The 21,346-nt window shown below is 50.2% G+C and overlaps 1 protein-coding gene across 10 annotated transcripts in view; it reads left to right on the top strand.

Moving 5' to 3' along the window:
- ZNF423 (zinc finger protein 423) overlaps positions 1-21,346 on the top strand; it is a 330,579-nt gene that overhangs the window by 208,432 nt on the left and 100,801 nt on the right. For all 10 annotated transcript variants that reach the window (XM_072967330.1, XM_072967320.1, XM_072967321.1 and 7 more), the window contains one exon: positions 1,997-2,081. In XM_072967330.1, the coding sequence (XP_072823431.1) occupies positions 1,997-2,081 (85 nt within the window). The remainder of the gene's footprint in view (positions 1-1,996; positions 2,082-21,346) is intronic.

The raw sequence follows: 21,346 nt of genomic DNA, 5'->3' as shown, positions 1-21,346 counted from the left end.
CAGTAGAGACCTTGGGTTCAAGGTCGTGCCCCTCCACGAGCATAGACCAGGAGCTGAGCCAAGGCGGGCACTTTGGGACTGCACCCCTCCAAAGACTTCAGTCCCTGCTATCTCTTCTGGCCTGAAATCTACTCTGCCTGCTGTAAGGCCAGCTCCCCAGGTCTGTCCCCCTCAGACTCACCCATTCTTCCCAGAGTGTTTCCATGCAGAATGCCTGCCTCTGCGCCCAGTGCTGTGGCCGTGCCGAGGACACGCTGAACGCCAAAGGCCCTCTGGTCTTGTCAGCGTGGAGTCTGGAGCCTGAGCAGGGACGCTGCCCCAGAGCCGGAAGCTCCCCGCGCCCGCGGTTCCAGCTGCTTCTCCATTCATTGGTTCAACAGATATTCTCTTAGCCCCAGTAAGAACTATGACACAAGTTCGGTGATTATCAGGTGCTCCCTCTGGGCCGGGCCCTGTGCTGGTGGCGGGGATCTGGGATCCCTAGTCATCTTGGGTTCTCTTTGTCCCTTCTGCCCTAACAGAGGGCTTTGCACATATTATTTTGCAACTTTGCTCGTTTGTTCAACAAATGCTTCCTAAAGCACTTAGTCCTTGCTGGGACCTCACAAGTGGACAGAACTCACCCTGGCCCTCTGGGTCTCATGGTGCAGTGGGGATCAAACAAATCAATTGGCCACGACAAAGTCGTGTGCAGATCAACTAGATGCTTTCCACATATGCTCAGGGCCTGGGGAGGCCCTGAACTCACTCTGGGGTGGAAAGAGAAGGCTTCTCAGAAGAGGTGACAACTGAACCGAGTCCTCAAGGATGGAGAGGGTATTCCAGGTGGAGAAAATGGCATAGACAAAGGCCTGGAGGTGAGACCAGACCCTTCAGGACAACTGCAGGTCCAGGTGGGGCCAAGCAAGGAGCTGGGACAACTGGGCCCCCTGGTGGCTCGTCCGGGCTGCCTGGTTGAGGGTTGGGCTTCTGTGCTCAGCTGAGAAATCCAGTCTGGCCCTTTCTTCCAGAGGCCGAGGGAGGCTCCATCATCCCTGGAGCCAAAGTGGTCTTCAGAAAACTGGGATATTTTGAATTCCCATACCACCCTCCCATACGATCCCTCCCCCTCCAGAAAAACCCACAGCCACAAGCCTTCCCCTACATGGGCAGTCCCACCTCTGTCCACAGTGGGCTGGTTCCACAACCTCCCGGGCTTAGTGGTCAGACAGAGTGCCACTCTTTGGAACCAAGAAGGTTTGAAGCTTCATTTTTCTGCCCCTTCCCCATAAGGGCAGGTGGTAATAGCTCCCTGTGTGTGGAAGCCAGATGTAGGATCCCCTGGGGCCTTGTGTGACTAGGGCAGATGAGGAATTCATCAGTCACCCCTGAGTGCCAGAGTTTGTGGGAGCAGTATCCCCTGCTCGGCCACTTGGTTCTTAGGGGGGTAAGTAGATGAGAGAGTAGTTGGATGGGTGCAAAGAGAGATGGGTGGACGGATGGATGGGTGGATGGATAGGTGGGTGGGTGGATGGATGGATGGGTGGGTGGATGAGTGTGTGTGTGTGTGTGTGTGAGTGTGTGTATAGATGGATGGATGGGTAGACAGAGGGTAGGTAGATGGACAGATGATGAATAGACAGATGGATGAACAGATGGATGGATGTGTAGATGGGTGGAAGATGGGTAGATGGACTTGAGCACACCCCACACAGAACAGCCTCCTCCCTCAGCTTCCTTTCCGTAGTTCTGCTCTGTGCCCTCACCTTGGGATGGGGCAGTCTCCTCAGATCCAGCAGAGGAGCAGCTCCCTTGGAATGGAGGCTGTTTCCCCCTTTTCCCTAGGCTGAATCAGAGGTGGATTCAGAGCTGAGTGGGAAGAGAATGGCCTGGAGAGACCTGGGAGGGAACCAGGGCTGATCTGGGAATTTTTGAGCCAGGACCTTCAGGAACTTTTGCTTTCTGCTCTTTTCTGCGTCCTGACTGTCTAAGTCCTTTCTTTTTGGTTTCCAAACAGAAAAAGACGTACCAGTGCATCAAGTGCCAGATGACCTTCGAGAACGAGCGAGAGATCCAAATCCACGTTGCCAACCACATGATTGGTAAGAGGGTGTCTCCTCCCGCCCGCACTGCGGCCGCTCATCGGGTTTGAAATTTGCGGTTCCAGTCATCCTTTCACTGGCTTTTAGGGTGAAGGATGGAGTCACTGCTGCTGTTTCAGAGACATTTCAGATGGGCTCGAAAATGTCAGAGCTGGAGCGCTTTCTCCATCCGAGCCTTCTTTTTGTGGCTTCACTCACGTTACAGTCAAACTTTTGACAATCTCTTTTGTTTCCCAGCATAAATTTCCCTCCATTTCTGAAATGCTGTGCTTTCCAGTTGTCAAACACTCGGGCGATTATGCTTTAATTTCGGATGTCATGACATTGAATAGATTTAACCACTCACATTTCCCCACTAAATGTGGGGAATTCCTCAGGCACATTGTCAAAACAGAATGCTCTACAAGGTTATTTCAGTGCTTTTCCTTTTCCTCTTCAAGTAGTTTTGGATGTTGGCAAATTCAACCTTTTCAGAAGGGAGCTTTCAAAGTTCCATCATGTTCCCACGTGGTCCAAGGGACGGAGGGAAGCTCTGAGGTCTCCCTTGCCATCTGTGGGTGGGTGTGGTCTCCCTGGTGGCTGTGGAGGCCCTCACTGTAAGAGAGGGCGCTGTGGATTTCTGGTAGCACCGGGCTGGCCCAGGGGAGGGGCTTTGGCAGCGAGGGTCTCGGGAGCTTCTGGAATGGTAGTGTCCTGGGTCTTAGGTGGAAGCATGGTCACCGTCTCCAAGGCCCTGCAGTCTGGACAGTGTGGTGTCAGTCCTGATTTGAGCACCCTGACCATTACTTCCTCCCCACTTTTCCACCTCTAACATCTTTCATCATAGTCTTAACAACAGCCATGCCAACAGAGTACTATTTTACAAAATCCTGGATTGCATCCATTTAAAAAGGTCCATTTAAGTGTACAGCTCAGTGGAGCCTCGTGCACTGAGCACACTTATATCACCAGTGCCCAGGTGAAGAAACAGACTATTCCTGCATCCCAAAAGCCCCCCTCTCAGCCCCCTCCAGACCCTCCCCCGACCAACAGAAAGGCCTCATTATCCTGATGTCTAACAGCATAGGTTACTTTTGGTTGTTTTATATTTTATATAAATGAGATCACATAGGATCTGCTCACTAGTGTCTGATGTTTTTCGTGTTCACATTAGTGCTTGTAATTGGACATCGCCCCCTTCTCACTGGTGTGTAATATTCCATCTTGTGAGCCTATCACCATTTATCTCTTCTTGCTACACATCATGAAGGGCATCTGAGTAGTTCCCATTTGGGAATTGTTTCAAATAGCGTGCTGCTGTGAGCATTCTTTCATGCAGCTTTGGCGAGCACACGCAGGTGGTTTTCATAGGGATAGCTCTCGGACTGATAGTGGTGGGTCGTAGGCTATGAGTAGGTTCGCCTTCAGTAGATACAGACAAATAAACTTCCAAAGCAGTTGTAGGGAACTTTGCTCCCCACTCAGCCTGTGAGAGCTGTTCCACGTCTGTGCCGTCCTCCACAGGCACGTTGTAAGAGCCATTGCAAAGGCTCTTTAGTGAAGCTATGCTCAGAGTGAGTGTGGTCCCCTGGTCCCTGCCCAGCGGCAGCGTAGCCATCTCAGTGAGCTTGGTGCCCAGCCTCCCAGTGACTCGGAGCAGGTCCCCGGAAGGCGCTGACCCCGACTGGATGCCCGGTGCCGAGGGGCCAGAGGATGGGCGGGTAGGGCCCTGGGAGTGCCGCCTGACAGGGAGATTGGTGACTTTTTAATTTCTTCTGTTTGAAAGTCCCCTGCTGAAGTAGAAGAAGGAAGCTACCCTGTCAGTCACTGGCTGCTGCGAGCGCTTTCACGAGAGTGTCAGGGAGGTGAAATGAAGATGTCTAAAAATGTTTGCTTTTGTAGCAGGTGTTAATGTGTGCTCCTGTTTGTAAGCACGGAGGGCGAGAGGCTGGCTAATTGGACCACAGTGATTTCAAAGGTGTTTCTCCCCTCCTCCCTCCTCTCTTTCACCTTTCCTTTTGTGCAGAGCCTGGGAGCTGTGTGTCCTCAGGTGGAAGGCAAGGGGTTGCTCTTAACTAGAGTGGTGGGGAATGGGAAAGGAGGGTTTGATTGGCACTTGGGCCTTTGTGTGAATGGAGGACGAAGTCCTGGCTGGTGGTGGCTGGACAGGGCCCCTTGCCCAAGCCTGCTCTGCAGTGCGGTGAGCTGGCCTGGCTCTCAGGATGCGTGGGGAGTAGGGGCCTGAGGAGCAGGCAGCAAGGAGCTGTTGGTCTTAGAACCTGAGTGTCCAGGCAAGACGTTCATGCAGTTGCAGAAAGTCTTACATGTGGGCCCTTGGTGCATGTCCACGAGGCATGGGCTAGGGACTTGCTGGAGCCACATCTCGGGTGGCAGGGTGGTACCTCCTCTCACTCTCCCCTGTCCTCTCTACCTGCCCTCCCTTCCCTGGCCTCATCACCTCCAGCCATCAAAGAACATCAAACACTTGCTGTATGTAGAGAGCTGGAGTAGTCTCTGTGGGTGATGGAGAGTGAAGGGGACAAGGTCCCTGCCCTCAGAGACTTCACAGCATCCCAAGAAGCCACCACGGTCCACACCATGTGCAATTGGGTAAGGATGCTGACAGCTGCCATACACTGAGCCCCACCACAAGCCAGGAATTTTATTCCATCTCATAGAGGAAGCTGAATGATTTACTGAAGTTCTTCTGGTCAGAAAGTAACAGAACCGGGATTGAATAAAAGCCAGGCTCTCTCCACTGTGCATGGCTCCCCTGTTATGGGTTGTGGTAGGAGAGATCCAGCCCTACCCTCAGGGGTTCCCTTCCCTGATGGGCATCCAGATAAGCACTGTACTGTCAGTTGGTGCTACTGGAACAGGGACTGCTGGATTCAAATAGGTGCATTGGGAAGGCCTGGGTATTGAAGAATGAAGAGGAGTTTTCTCTATGGGTCAGGGCCATCCGTGGCAGAGGGAGTAGCCTTGGCAAGGAAGGACAGTCACTAGAGAACAGGGCCCTCGGAGGACTCAGCATAAGGAGGAGGGGGGTCCTTGAAGGATGGGTTGTTAGGCTGAGAAGTTGGGGAGCAACTTCTGTGGGAGGACTGTGGGGTGAGCAGAGCTCAGAGGCAGGAGCAGAGGAGGTGAAGTTGGGCCACCGGAGGAGCCTGACCTGGCCAGGATGGAGTTATCGCATATGTGGCATTGTGGGCAGTGAGGGTGGGGAGTTGGCTTGGGGCTGGACTGTGGAGGGCCTTGAAGACCCTGTAGGCTGGGTCCAAAGCTAGAGACCCCTTGGTGAATGTTTTATTTGGTTTCTCTTGAAAAACCAGAAGAGACGGCCTCCAGAGCCCGCATTCCCACATGGCCCAGTTGATAGGAGCTGGGCAGCAGCTGGGATGGTGTGTTCCCAGGCCCCACTGGCCCCACCAGTCCCTGTTGTGTTTGAAGGGGATGCTTTGCTCATTCGTGCCCTCCACCTGGCACCTGCAGTGACCTGAGTGTGCAACCTTGGACTGAGGTGCTAGGGAGCCATCGAAGGTTTTGGAGCAGAGAATGGCCTGGATGTGGCTGAGTGTTTTAGGGAGACTGATCTGGCTGCAGAGTTGTGGGGGAGAAGATGGGATGATAACAGAGTCCTGTCTGGTCTGGTCCAGGGGTGAGGGAATGAGGCAAGGGGACAAGGGAGGAGGGAGGTGTAGAACTTATATTTGGTCTGTGCTGTCTGCCTCCTGGCCCTGGTGGCTTGGGGAAGGTGGCAGGGGTGGGGGGTGGTGATGGTGGGAGGTGTGAATGGAAGAGAGGTGGGCACAGGGGCCCTGGTTAGGAGCTGGCACTGCAGCCCCAGTAGAAACTGTTGGGGCCAGTGTCCCTGTGGACAGCTTCCCCTGCTAAATGGCCCGAGCCAGAGTGGCTGCCTGGAGCTGGCGGGGGTAAAAGCCCCCCTTAGTGGCACCAAGGGGACTCGGCGGGTAGACATGGCGCTGTTCGTTCAGCTTGGCGGCCTTCTCATAAACTCAGGGCACTGGGGGTCTGAGGCAGGCACCCCCAGGGACCCGGACTGCAGGAGACCTCCCCCAGGGGACTCTAAACTGGCCTTTTTATAGCGGGGGGCCTCTGCGTGGCTTTGCAGCCTCCAGACCCTGGGAGTTATGATGACTCAGGGACACGTCTCCTTGGAAACATTTTCCCAGCACCCCTCTCCTGGCTGCTGCCGGCGAGGGAGTGATTTGGAGCTGATAGAAAGGCAAGGGGTCTTTTGAAACCTTTCAGCAGCGGGGTCTCCTTTGAAATCCCCCTCCCCACAGAGAATGAGGCCCCCTTCTCTGGGCTTCCCTCAGCTTTTGAAATGGTTTCAGACACCCTCTCCCCTAGCAGGCACATCAAAAACTTGGAGCAGCCCAGGGCTCTGTTCTGCCACCTCCTGCCAGGATGACCTGGCTCCGCCCAGCTGCCCCTTCCCCACCTCCCCCCTGCTCCCCTCCCCCCAACCACCCACCATCCCCATCCCCATCCCCACCCCATACTCTGGGGGGATGGGCCTCCTGGAAAATGGCTCTGCAGGAGGCCCCTGCCTTGGGATCTCTTGGGCTTGCTGAGGAAGGCTTGTGGGGGGCCCTGCCTCTGGGCCAGGCCCCCCACCCCCAGTGCCTGGGGAAGGAGGAGTGTCTCCCCATGTGTGTTGAACATGTATGTACAAGGCATGAACAGCCCCCAGGGCACTCAGACCCTCAGATGCTGGGGAAGCTGGCTTGCAGGGGGAGGCCTGCCCTCTCCTCTTCTGCTGTGGACATCTCTCCTCTCGGCTCCTGTCAGGCCGATGGCTGGACAAGAGGTCTGAGAACTTGTCCTTGAAATAACGAACTTGCTGTGACCCAGGCTGGCCCCAAGGGAGTGACTCAGCCTTTGGGCCCTGGTGTCCTTACTTAGGGCTCTATGGGCCCCTGGGAAGAGTCCCGAGGAGGGGCAGGGCTGGGAAGGGACAGTCCTTGGGGAAAGTTGTCAGGGACGTTTGCCCTCCTTGTCCTTGGAAAGTGGCTGTGGACCCTCTGGCAGGCAGCCAGGCCAGAGCCAGGCCTGTCCCGGTGGGGCATTACTCATTCCGAAGACGTTATTTTCTTGGTCACGTCAGCCCCTTTCCCTGGGTGCCTCTTAAGGCCTGAGCTTTGCTGTTGGCGGTGAAAATATGGGGGGCATTTGGAAGGTCAGCCTCTCCCACCTCCTGCTCAGGCCTTTAAAATGCCCCCATGCTGTGTGGGTGGTCCTGGTCTGTCCTCCCCAGCACTGTGGCAGGATGGGCCCTGGTCCACCCGGAGGGGAAGGGTCTGCTCAGGGTGTGTGTGTATATGAGGGAGAGAGGTTTTCTGCCTTCTGAGGCTTTAAGAAGCACACCCCAGGAGACATATTGGAAGCCCCCTTGCAGACGGGGTACCCTTCTTTCTTCAGCTGTTCCCACACCCAGGGCCCTTGCTGAAGACCTAGCCTGCAGTGTTTTGGGAGGGGAAGGAAGGTCTGGTGTGGAAATCAGTGCCTTACCTCCACACCAGGGAAATACAAAAGCCCTCAAATATAACTGAAGAGGAAAACATGTGAAAAGGAAGAGAAAAAGGGAAGAAAAGGTTCCTGTTGACTTTCTGTTGGCAACACACGTTGCTGAGCGCGGCTGTGCTAGGCTCTTTGTGGTGCTTTTGATTCGGGTAACACCAGACCCAAAACATCTGCCTAACCTTAATATGTGATAAAACCGTCTCCCTCTCCCCCCAGAGATCACGTTTCAAGTTCTGGGACTGTTCTGTCAGAATAACAAGCTTGTACAGAGAGCCTATCATCCAATTCTTGCTTTCCTTCTTTCTTCTTTTTAAAAAATTCCCCAAGTAGGCCATGGCCACTTCCCTCCTCTCAGTCCCCGTGCACGAGAGGACTCAGTTGCCCTGACTTTGAAGCTCGTTAGTTGGTTTAAGAAAGCTGGTGATCAAGTACCTTGGTTCATGAAGAATCCATCTGTTCTGGATTTTGAAAGAGTGGAAAATTTTCTCGTTTTCATAGATTTCGTCCTTTTTTTTTTTTTAAAGGGCCTCTGTAGGTGGGATTTTCTCTAACAGTAATCTCAGTTCAGTAAACATGGTCAAGATCCTCAGTGAGGAACTTCCAGCTGAGTTCAGGCAGTGGTAACCTCACAGGACAAGTTAATATCGCGTCACAGAGTCTAAGACACGGAAGCTCAAAGGACAGACATGCTGCCCAATTTGGGCATTCCAGGAAACCTTCCAGGAGGAAGTGACACCTCATCAGGCTCTTGGAAGGTGGAAAATAAGGTGTGGGGGGCCTTCTAGGCAGAGAAAGTAGCATAAGCCAGTTCATAGAGAAGAGGCCCGTGTAGTTTGTGGGGGAAATTGTAAATTATCCAGTATCGCTACAGAATAAATCGTGAGGCAGGAGGTGGCTGGGTGAGAGAAAAGACTGTGGTGGAACAGGCGAGAGAAGATGAGGATGTTGGTTAGGAGGGTCTGGGTTGGAGAAATACTTAAGAGGCAAAACCAGCAGGATTTGGCAACTGAATGGAAATGGGAAGGGGAGAAGTTAGGAAAGACTCCAAAGTCTCATGTGACCAGATTTTGAGTGACAGGTAGAAGATGGTACCAAACTGCTGGGGTTATTAGAATGATGATTCTAGTAACAACATCTGATGTGGCTTCCTGAGTACCAGGCCCTGCTAGCAAGATCTACACGTGTCATTGCACCCCATGTACAAAAGGGGGCACTCTTATTCTCCCCCTTTTATACATGGGGAATCCAGGGGACATGTGCAATGTCAGTAAGTTGCAGAGGGGGGTTTGAACTCAGGCAGTGTGATTTCAGAGCCTGGAATCCTCTTTACTCCTCCTCCTCCATCACACTTTGTTTGTTAATTTGGCCTCTGAGTGTTGGTGTCTGACCGGCTGTTGGCCACATGGGCGGGGAGCTCAGGAGGAAGGCCCCAGGCTGGAGAAGGGTTTAGAGGCATCGGCACAGACAGGAAGGCAGCTGGGAGACGTGAAGGGCGTGAGGAAGGTGGTGTCAACCATGCTGAGAGAGCAAGGTGCTTCTGGGCAGCAATGTGAGGGGCTGCAGAGAGGCCCGTGGAGGCAGGCTGAAGAGGGGGCTGCTGGACTGTCCTAAGCATGAGCAGGATCAGTAGAATTGGACTCAGGAACACGTTGAGAGGAGCCAGGGAGACCAGCAGTGAAGACTTGCCTTTCCAGGTTCCAGGCTGGGAAGGGAGGGCGGTGGACAGGAGCAGAGGCGTCCAAGGGTCAGAGGAAGCTTTTGCGTTTTGAAGAGGGAAAGACCAGAGTTACGTTTCTAGGCTAAGAGGAGGGAGCCAGACGGGAGTCGAGGAAGGATGGAGAGTTGATAGCATTGGAGCCAGTCCTGTAGTGGCAGAGCCTGGGGCCCTGGCACCCTCTTGCGTGGGCCAGCCCGCAGCCCAGCCCTCTCTTGTTCTCCATTGCCGTGGGCTTGGAGGCCCATGTTGTTGTGTTGACTTTGTTGAATGCCCTTTATGGTCATTTGGCTGCTTGGGAGCAGCTGACACATGAGCAATTTCCCTCGTGTCTGCTTCTGGCCAAGCCTCACTGGAGTGACGGCAGAAAACAAGGGCCCTGCAACCCCAGGGCTTGGCCTGCTCTGCCCTGAGTTCCCAGTAGGTGCCAGAGCCTCACATTGGGCTCTGGATGCTTGGCCAGGGCTCTCTTCCTCGTGGGTCCCTGGTGTCCAGCAGGGAAAAAGTGAGGGGGCCTCCTCTTCCAACCGCAGACACCTCCCTTGAAGGTGTCGGGGTGTCCCTCACTGGCTGACCAGTCTCACAGGTGCCCCACCTGGTGTGGTTTCCAGCTCATCTGCCTGGGGAAACCAAAGTACAGAGAAGGGAAGTGACTCCCCAAAGACACACTGTGAGTCGTAGTGAGAATCTGAGGTCACTGATGGGAGCATTTTCTAAATAGAGACTCCTTTAGGAAGTTATGATTTCAGTTTATCCAGAAGATCTTTATGAAGTACCAATAGTTTGCTCAATCTGCTGTAGATGTGAATATTAATGAGAAATAGAGAATGCATATGCCGGCCCGTGTGAGGACACATACGCACATACACACAGAATGTACAACTCTACAGTGAATCAGGGTAGTTAGGAGCAGTCCCAGCTCATGGATAACTAAGGTATTTCACCTTTGTATGCTTCAGCTCTGCGTCTATTAAATGTCCCTATCTTAACATAACTATACTAACATAGCAGTTTAGGCAGGTGTCTTTCTGTGACAAGTCAGGAGATCCAACTCACACTGACTAAAGCATTAAAAAGAATTATTGGTTCCTGTAAATGATACCTTGGATAACAGGCTTCAGGCATGGCTGGATCTAGGGGTTCTCATCACCAATCTGTCTCTTTCCTACCTCTGAGCTCTGCTTCCTCTTTGTTGCCGTCATTCCCAGGAGGGCTCTCCTGGTGCCAGTGACAGCCATACTCTCCCTACCCAGCAGTCCCAGCAGAGAGGGGCACGTGCTGCTTCATCAGTAGAAAAAGTTTCAGGACCGAGGCCTACTGCCTATAAAGTGTCCTAAAGCTGCCCGGGAGGCAATCATTGTGGCCAGGGGGTTGGAGTGGGTTGATTGGTTGGACTGGCACCACCTGCCCTCCCTGGACGCTGGGGTGGGCCAGGGTCAACCCCTCGTCCCCCACGATGGGAAAAGGGAGGATATTCTTGAAAAGAGAGAGGCTTTCTATTTCCACAAGGAGGGGGCAGCACAAACAGTAGAGGGACACCACCCCTACCATTTGGGAGCTGTTTAGAGGATTAAATGAGTTAAAATATATGAAAAGTGCCTAGCATTTGTAAGTTCTGAGTAAATGGTAGCTATTAACATTAATATTATTATTATTAGTCCCTGTTGTAGGGACTAATTAAAGGTAATGATGATGATAATGGAGCCCTTGTTTAGAGAGGACAAACTGAGCCCCTCTGTGACCATGCTGAGCCTACAATCGCAGGTGCCAGCCCTTGGCAGCTCAGAGGATGAACACTTGAGCCCGCTGGTCTGCATGCCCTGCCCTAGCACACGGGGTCACATGATCATGAGAGCAACCCAGGTGCTGAGGGAGCTACCCGGGGTTAATTGGGAGCTGCTCCTAGTGCCTAGAGGGTCCCCTTGAAGGGCTGTCACGCTCCCTCCAGCCCAGATCAGCACCAGAGACTCAAGCATTCACTCTTTTGCCTTTTCTCTGGATTCTGTGTGGACCACCCACAGAGGGTAGTTTCGCCAGCAGAGCTCCATAAACCCAGCAGCTTGTGGACCTCCCACGCTAAGGTCTGCCTTCCTCCTCTCCTAAGTATGCCCAGCCTGGATGTTTTTGTGGTCCCCCAGCATCCCTTTGCCTGCTCTCTGGCCTCTCTCCTTAAGTCTTTCTTACTTCTCCCCGGGTCTGCCCTGCCTCTCCAGTCTCCAAGTGCCTGTGTCCTATTCTTCCCTCCTAGGGTTTTCAGATTTAGCAAACAAAAATACAAGATGGCTAGTTAAATCTGAATTCCAAATGAACAACAAGTAATTTTTTAGGTGAAATGTGTCACCAATATTGCATGGGACATACTAATACTAAAAAGTTTTTTGTTGTTTATCTGAAACTTAAATTTAACCAGCCATCCTGTGTTTTACCTGGCAACCCTATCTATCCCCTCTCCCCACAATCCTTTAAGCCTCAAGGGAAGAACAGTGGTGCTCCCACCCCCGCCCCTTCCTTTGAAGCTCGTTATGGTCCTTTTTCCATCCTTATAAAAGTTTTAACTTAATTAAACTTTTAATTTTGAGATAGCTGTAAATTCACATGGAGATTCAGTTTCCTCCAACGGTAATAGTTTGTAAAATGAGAGTACAGTATCTAGGTTATTGACATCCGTATACTCAAGCTACAGAACATTCTTATCACCACAAAAATCCCTCATGCTTTCCCTTTAAAGCCATAGCCACTTCTTTCCTGCCCCACTCCCTTTTCCTTAACCTCTGGAAAGCGCTAATCTGTTCTCTGATTCCATAAATTTGCCATTTCCAGAATGTTGTATAAATGGAATCACATTTAAGTGTACGTTATCTTTGGGATATTTGTGTATTCTGCTGTTTGGGGGTGACATGTTCAGTCAATGTCAATTAGATCTTATTGGTTGATGGTGTTGAATTCTTCTGTATCCTTGCTGATTTTGTATCTAGTTGGTTTATCAATCACTGAGTGAGAGGTGTTGAAATGTTCTACTATAATTGTGGACATGTCTATTTTTCTTTTCAGTTTTATTAGCTTTTATTTCACGTATTTTGCAGTTGTATTGTTTGATGCATACATATTTAAGATTGCTTTGTTTTCTTGATAGATTAACTCCTTTATTAGAATACAATGTCCCTCTCTATCTCTGGTACTTTATTTTATTTTATTTTATCTCTTTTGCTCTGAAGCCTACATTGTCTAATATTAGCATAGTCCTCCTGTTCTCATTTAGTTAATGTTTGCAAAGTAGTCTTATTCTATCCTTTTGCTTTCAGCCTGACTATATTGTATATTTTAAGTGAGTTTCTTGTAGATAGAATATAGGTGGGCCACTCTCTCCCCCATATGCCAATCTCTGTCTTTTCAAGTTGTAAATTTTGCCCATTAATATTTAATGTAATTAATGATATGTTAGAGCTTAAGTCTGCCATTTTATATATTGTTTTCTGTTGGTTTTCACTATGTTTCATTTCTGTATTCTTCTTCCTGCCTTCCTGTGGGTTGCTTGAATATTTTTAAGAATTTCATTTAGTTTACCAGTAGTATTTCTTTTTGTATAGCTTTTTAAATAATTGCTTAGGTCTTACATTATATAAACATAGCTCATCAAAGTCTTCTGATGTCATCATTTTACCAGTTTGAGTGAAGTATAGAAATCTACTTCTTTTTATCTTCCCCCATTTATAATCTAATTGTTTCAAATATTTCTTCTATATATATTTAGAACCATATCAGATAGTGTTCAATTTTTGCTTCAACCATCTAACATAATTTAGAAAACTCAAACGGGAGGGGAGAAATTACTATATTTACCATATTTTTGCTTACTGGGTTTTCCCTCCTAATCTTGTAAGAATTTTTTTTATTATTTCCTTTTTGTTTAGAGAAAGAAGTTCCTTTAGGCACTTTTTTTTAAAGAGTAGATCTTTTGGTGATAAATTCTCTTAGTTTTCCTTCATCTGAGGATGTTTTGATTTCTTTCTTTACTGAGTGCTATTTTTGCTGGATATAGATTTTAGGTTGCCACTTCCTTTCTTTTAGCACTTGAAAAATGTTGTACCACTTCCAGCTTCCATGATTTCTGATGAGAAATCTGCTGTCATTTGAATTATTTTTCCACTCTGGTAGGGTGCCGTTTTTCTTTCTCTGCTCTCAAATTCTTTCCTTTGTCTCTCTCTTTTTTTTTTTTTTTGAGTACTTTTAAACTCTGCTCCCTTTCTTCTCTCCTTCCAGGACTCTGATTACATGAATGTTAAAGTCTCATCAATCCCAGAGGCTCTGTTCATCAAAAAAGAATTATTTGTTCTTTTATGTTCAGATTGGGTGATTTTTATTGTTCTAGCTTCCAGCTCACCAGTTCTTCCCTCTGTCTTCTCCCTTCTGATGTTGAGCCCATAATTGATTTTTTAAAAATTGTGTTTATTTACTTTTTTCATTTCTAAAATGTCCATTTAGTTTTTTCCTTTTATCTCCTATTTCTTTGCCAAAACTTTCTATTTTTCAATTTGTTTCATGTGTGTTTATAATTGTTGGAGTATTCTGTTATGGCTCCTTCAAATTCCTTGAGAGCTAATGCTAACATCTTTTTTTATCTCCATTTTGGTATGTATGAATTGTCTTTTTCCATTCAGTTTGAGATCTTCCTGCTTCTTGGTGGGATGAATGATTTTTGATTGAAGTGGGAAGAATTCCAGGTTAGTCTCCCTACTAGGTCTCCACTGATACCTCTCTGAATAGTGGGAAGAGTGCCATATCGCTGCTCCCCACCTGGCTTCCACTGACACCAGGAGGATGAGTAGGGGCGCTTTGCTACTGCTGGATAGGGGTGGAAGACCAGGCTCTCCAGATGGTCTCCAGTGACACCATGGGGAGGGGCCCAGCAAGTATGAAAGTCCAGTACCCCACTAGGCTTTTTCAACACTCCATGGAGAGGGGACGTTGGGTACCTTGTTATAGCCTCAAGAGCATGGACTTCTAGGTGCCCAGCTCAGCCTTTGCTGGAATGGATGGGATGGGGGTATAGCTTTTTCCATGGGTTTGGCTGGAGCAAGATGTTATTGTCTGCAAGTTTTCTGTCTTGCCAGGCTGTATCATTTCTGGTCCTTTGGCTAGAGAGCGCAGGCTTTACTTGGGGCTTTAATAGTTTTATATATTGGTGTTTCCTGGTTGCCAGCTTCTTGGGCTCCAATCTGAGATATATGAAGTAAAAGAAATACCCCGGGTACTCACTACCGTGTCATTTCTTGAGTCCCAGTGTCCCTGGCTATTCTGCCTTCTTCTTTCCACCTTTCAGAATATTCTTATATTTCTTTCATATATAATATCTAGGGTTTTTAGTTATGCTTAGCTGGAGGGGCAGGGAAAATTATGTCCTGGGGAGAAATCTGGAAACTGAATAGGCAACTAAGAGTCTCAGGGACATTTAGAAAACATTGCTTTATTCCACAGCAACTTTTACACGAGGTTGCTGGGGTCAAGGGCCTGTGGGGAAATTAGAGCTTAGATAGGGGGTCTGTAGCTCAGACCTGGGCCAGGACTGGTTCGAAGACTGTCCTCTTTCCCTCCCCTTCTCTTCCTTTGCAACGGGAGAGAACAGTGAGCTGTGTGAGACCCCTGACTCACCTGTTGGTGGCAGTCATAAATCAAGCCTGGCAGCATCCAGTGTAAAAGTTGATGCTAATGATACCTTGTTCCTGCTTCCAGCATCGCCCTCTGTTCTTTTCCCCTCTAATGATCCTTCTCACTCTGATTTTATCCTCTTAGGAGCTGATAAGGAAAGCCGGGGTGGGGTCCTACCTGACATATCAGCTAGGTGCACTGATGGTGTGAAGCAAAAGCTGGCAAATGTGGGCCAGTATTGGTGCTTGAGGGTTGAGGAGCGATGCAGTGATGCAGTGTTGGAGATGTGGGGTTGTAGAATGATCTCACATCCAGGCAGCCGAGGACTGGAAGCTGTCATGGGAATTGGGAGGCCACAGACCAAGATTTGACTGGCCATCTGGTTGTCCTGTCCTTTCAAAGGAGGACAGCTCTTGCACAAACCCCACTTTTCCCACCTGGGCATCCTGAGTCTTCTTCCCTTGCCTTGTTGCCACGGGCAGGGTCTCAGGAAGCTGTAGTGGAATTGTGGCACTTGGGTGAATATTGGAATTATTCACCCAAGCTATTGAATATAGTTCCCTGTGCTCTACAGTGGTGATGTTTCTGGGATGGTGAGGCAAATAAAACCACAACAGATTGTTTTTGAAGCATCGAATGCAAATTGTCAACACAAACATATTTCTGGACCTAGCAGTTGAATGTGTGAATTAATTACGGACCTATTAAGAAGCAGAATTATTCTTCCTTTCAGTGACTAAAACAACCCTGCTGCCGAACCCTTTCACTCTGGGGAGAGGATTCCATGGGCTGCTCCTTTGCAGTTTTAGGGGCTGGTGGAAATGCAGGAAACTCTGTAACACAAACCTGGCTTCCAGCAGCCACTTCAGTTTTGATAGTCTGTCCCCAGAAACTTGGTTAGGGTGGGATTCCCATCAGATGTGAACAAGCATTGTCAAGGGCCTGTAGCTTTAGGAAAAGTAATTGTTTCTACCGGTAACGCTGGTCCTTAGAAGGTGCTGAGGGTGAGGTCATCTGTCCACCCTGGGCCCAGTCATCTTCTTGTGTCCACGTGCTCTGAATTCTGTGGCCTATTTGCCACATACAGGGCTGCAGTGAGCCAAAAAGGCACCTCTCATGTGTTTGGGAGCTGCAAGAACACTTCACCAAGTGACTTCATGGAGAATTTCTAATAAGGGGTAGCCTCCTGAAAAATATGCACGCACACGTGCACACACACACACACACACACACAAACCCCTCAGCCGTTGCCTGCCTGAAAGAACTTCAACTGTCTCAGCATGTGCACTCAAGATTTGTTTTACACACACACACACACACACACGCGCACAAAGATTTAGTGTCTCATTGTGAAACATTTTTGAGGGCTTCTGTCTGCAGCATGAGGATCAGAATCTGGGTTCAGATATCTTGCTCTGCCTCCCACTCCTGGGGCAGGTCAGCTTTTTGTCCTGGTGTCCTGTTGGCAGCCTTCTCCCCCTGCAGAACCCCTCTGTCTGGGCCCTGGTCTGGCTCGGATGGCCTTTGCAGAATTTGCACAATCTCTGTTTGTCCACTTGGAGGCTGGAGAAATCTTCTCTTGAGATGGCAGGGACATTGCTCCTCAAAACAAATGAATGGGTGAATAAAAGTCACTTAGAACACATCCCTCGCCCTGTTGTAACGCAACTTAGGGCATCTGTGTCCTGGCCCTTGGCGGAGGGTTGGTTGATATTTACATGGTATGCACCATTACCAGTGTACTGTTGGTTAAAATACTGAAATAGTTCCTGACCTGCTGGCACAGAGTTTCTGCCCTAAACCCCCTGCCCACAGATCCTCCTCTGTGCCTGGAGCCCCAGCCCTTCCCTGATCTAGTGTGCAAGAGGATGACTCCTGGACGATTAGGGCCACCACACTGGGGATGGTTGGGATGATTCAGCTGGTGGGGACCCCTGTGCACTAGTGGTTAACACATTTGCATATCAGCCCTGCTTGTTGCCACCATTTGTTCCTATTCTCTTCCTCTCCACCCCACAGCAAGTATTTCCTGGATCCTAGCCTGTGCGTGATGGGAGCTACTTCTGTGCTCTTTTTTTAAAATAGAAATATAGTTGATTTACAAGGTTGTGTTAGTTTCTGGTGTACAGTGTAGTGATTCAGTTACACATATATATATTCCTTTCGTATTCTTTTTCTTTATAGGCTGTCACAAGCTATTGAATATAGTTCCCTGTGCTCTACAGTAGAACCTTGTTGTTTATCTCTTCTAGTTTGTATCTGCTAATCCCAAACTGCTTACTCTTAAGCCAGCTTCCCTTGGCCAAGCCTCATTTCTTCCTGACCACATCCCCCGCTTCTGTGCCCCCACCGCTGTTTCCCTGTTACATGGCTGTGATGAGCATCGCCAGTGCATTCTTGCTGCACAGGAGACAATCCAAAAGAGGCCTTTATATCGCTTTAATTCTGACCCCCAAATGACGGGACTTTTCCCGTAAGAAGTTTTCTCATATTTATGCTTTTGCAGTTTTTATTCTGTTTACAACTTGCATAGCAGCTGCTTGGTTTTCTCTGACATTTTTTATCAGTGCTCTGACAACAGTGGAGGCGTGGCAGCGGTGAGAGCAGCCCTTTCCCTCTCTCCCTGGCTCAGAGTGGCACCCGGACCTTACTGAGCGCCCCGCTCCTGTTTGTTGAGCCGTTGTGATGACACAGGCTCAGCCTTCTGCTGGTGTTTCTCTTACTCATCCCATTACCAGGTAGAGGTTGAGGAAACACCTTTCAGAGCCTCCGTGCTTCACTCCTCCTATTTTCCGCGCGAGGCAGCTCTGAAGGTTTTGTCTTCAGCACGTCTCTCCTTGTTTCACAGCCAGCGGCTTGTGTTAAGCTGTGAGCTGAAAGCTGACACTTGTCAGTCAGCCCCGAGTTCGGTGTCCACTGCCCATCCACAGTGCCTTCCGCCGGCAACTTGGCTGGCCTTGACAATGACTGTTTGCAGAATGGCAATTTACTAATGGGTGAGAGTCTGCAGGATGGCACCTTGCCCAGCTCGCAGGTTTCCAGGCTCGGTGCTGAGCAGGAGTCCCATTTATTTAAAGATACCTTCCTTCTCCAGAAGGGGGATCTGAGCCCCCAACCTGCCCCTTCCACAAGTGGGCCTGAGGCTCTGCTCTGGGGAGTGGAAGGAGGTGGGGCAGGCTTGGTTGCCTTTCGGGAGGGCGAAATGAAGTTCTCTCTTTGTTAGGGAAAAATGTCTGGGAGGGTCTTGCTGTTCTGCAGAAGCCATGAAGAGGTCAAAGCTGGAAACTTCCAGACCACTTGACCTATTTTATTCATCAGGAAGCTGAGGCTCAGAGAGGGGCAGACACTGGCCTGAAGTCACACAGGTAGCCAGAAGCCGGGGTGAATGCAAATCAGGAGTGCGCACACCCAGGTGCCATCTGTCCTCCCATTTCTTAAATACTCCCTGAGTGTGTACTTCATATACATGACCCTCCTTGTTCATTCAACAGGTGGAGCCCCCCAAACTGGCCTCTTGAGTAAGCATTTCCAGGGGAAGGGCCTGGAAGCCTGTGTAGTTGACAATCACCCTCACCCCATCCTCTGGATTTATATCATCAGAGAAGTTTGGGAAATTCTGGTCTATACCGCATCTGCTGGTGGTGGGTCCAACCTGGCGGCAATCCTGGAGCTGGGACTTTGGGAGACTGTGGCTTAGACCCAGGACCAGGACTGTGTCTGGAACCCTCTACTCTCTTGGCATGGGTAGGGAGGAGTGAGCTGTTGTGGGTACTGGGGACCATAAATCAAGCCAGGCAGCATCCAAAGTAAAAACAGTAATTTGGGGAGAAACTAATAATGCTTCATCTCTGCTTCCACCCTAGGAGTTCTGTTTGTTTTATTTTCCATCATTCTTTCATACTCTGATTTTATCCCCCCAGGACCTGCCTCTCAGGAAGCTGGGGGTTAGTAGTGGGGAGAGGATCCTGCTTTGCTCAAACCAGTTAGTGCAGTGGTCCTGGGCACCCAGCAATGGGCTGGATGCACGGTGCTCGTTGGTGCTGGCGTCAGACACAGGGGAATAGCTGAGCTTCATTCTGAGGCTTGAGGATGGGAGGATAATCTCAAATTGCAGGACCAGAGGGCTGCGGACCGTGATCAAGATGCCGAGCACCTACAGAAACCCAGGATGCCCCTCATATGGAGGCAGAAAGGGAGTGAGATTTAGGAACTCTCTGAGGGAGGCGGGTGTTTAGTATTGATGGAGACTAGAAATGAGGCCACTAGATCACTGGTTCTCAAACTACAGTTGAGAACTGAGCAACCCTGGCTTTCCGTGGTGATGCCGAGGGCCTCCTGAGTGGGGCAGGCACAGAGGGTGGGATGTGGGTGTTGGGAGCAGCTCTGCTCTGTTCTGCTGTGTAAGTTGGGGTTTCCCGTGAGATTTCCCTGGGAAAGTCAGAGACTCTGAGACCCTGCCCGGGCCTGTGTCCTCACACTTCACATCATTACCGGAGGTAGGAGAGCTGTGTGTCAGGCCTGGTCTCCTGGGTGATGTTGGGTGATTCTCCAGACCTCAGGGAACTTTGGGCTTGTCTTCTAGTTGGGACAGACGCTCTGTCTCAAGTTGCTGGCAGATCTGATGAGATGTCAGTGACAACTGGTGCTTCAAGACTGGGTTGAGGGTCAGCAGTGAGGGACCTGGCTGCCCAGACAGTAGGTGCCGTTGGCAGCCCTGTTTCCGGTCTGCCTGCATGTATTCTCTGACCTGCTTTTTGTTACTTACCCTCTGCCAAAATCCAGGAGATTTTCTTGCAGCTCAGACATCAGTATAATATGAAATAACCCAAGGGCCTTTAGTCTCAAATGGGTTCCTTGCTATCAAAAGCTTCTTCCTGCATTAGGGCACACACCTTGGAGATTTCTGGCCTCCCTCTGCCCGTGCCCCGCCAGGGCTCCTCTCGCCCTGCCCCTGCTCCTGGCAAACCTCAGAGGTAGAGCCCACATCCGGACGACTTGCAAGGTGAGGAACGATGGAGGCTGGATACATTCTTACATTTTGGTATCAATTACTTAGTGATGAATCCACTGCATAGTTGCCCATCCCTTCTCTCCATGTCCATACTGTTGGCACGGCCCTGGTGCTCTCAAACATGGAAGGAGGACCAGCTACATAACTTGTGCAAAATGAAAATGCAGGGCCCTGTGTTAGAAAATGAAGAATTTCAAGACAACAAAACAGCAGAGTATCAAACCAAGTGTAAGGCCCTTCTAGATACAGGCTCCTGTGCTACTGCACAGGTCACATGTCCACGAAACCAGCACTATATAGGGACAAGATGCTTTGAGGGGCAGGAGCCTCACAGGACTCAGTTTTGCAGGGTATTGTTGTGCAGGTTGCACACTGCACAACTCTCGGAGACATCTGCCCTGCCAGAGGTCTCTCCAGCAAGCTCTTAACAGTGGCAGTGACCCACACCTTTGGGACAGAGAGGCCACTTGGTGATGGGTTGGTGTCCTCACATCCAGATTCTTCCCTCCAGTCAGGGCTCTGGAAGCTCCCCCTTCTCTCCTCCCTTTCTCCTTGGCATTTCAGAGACACGTTTCTCCGAGAAGCTGAGGTGCCCGGGCTCCACGCGGGTGCTGCTGGGGAAGCTTCCGCTCCTCCGTGCGGATCGCCCGCCGGCGGCTCTGCTGTTAACCTTTGGGGTTTGCTCATAAAATAGAAACTCTCTTTGTAGGTCAGTTTGTCAGTAATTTTGGCAGCCGCGGGGCCACCGAGGGAATGAGGCTTGGTTCCCACTTGTCTCTCGTGCTCGGTTTGGAGACTTTTGCGGAGCCCTTCCCCGGGAGGAACGCTCACCCCTGCCGGAAACGAGAGACGGTTTTCTCTGACCTGGTTTTGAATCGGCAGGAGCAATTCCTGGATGCTGGAAAGGCACGGCCGCTGAGAAGGAATTTGGTCCAAGCCCAGCCTGTGGAGCCTTCTGCGTGGGGCCTGGTTTTCCTGGGCAGGTGGCACTTGGGTGGGGCTGCCAGGTTTTGCTTCTGCTCCCCTGTTAGGTGAAGTGGAAGGTTGTGCTGAGACTGGCACCCACCTGAGCCTCACTGGGCTGGCTGTGGTCTGCAGACCAGCATCGTGGGCCTGCACAACCCCTCTTGACAGCCACCCCCCTCACCCCAAAACCCCAGCCTGGGTTGCCAAGGATCTGGGCATCTTCTATTATGATAACCTCCCAGTGCCCAGTGCTGTACTCCGTGCCAGGGGGAGGGGGGAAGATGAACAAGTCCTGATCAGGCCCTGTGTTCAAAGACCTGGAAGTGGGATGAGGGTGAGGGCAGTTCGGTGATGTGCAGACTGGTGGGATTACTCATCAGAGAGAATAGTGTTCAAGGAGGA

Source organism: Vicugna pacos, chromosome 9, assembly GCF_048564905.1.
Source record: "Vicugna pacos chromosome 9, VicPac4, whole genome shotgun sequence".
In the NCBI taxonomy this organism is placed as follows: Eukaryota; Metazoa; Chordata; class Mammalia; order Artiodactyla; family Camelidae; genus Vicugna; species Vicugna pacos.
Note: the sequence above shows the minus strand (reverse complement) of the source record. Positions and strands in the feature narration are given on the sequence as shown.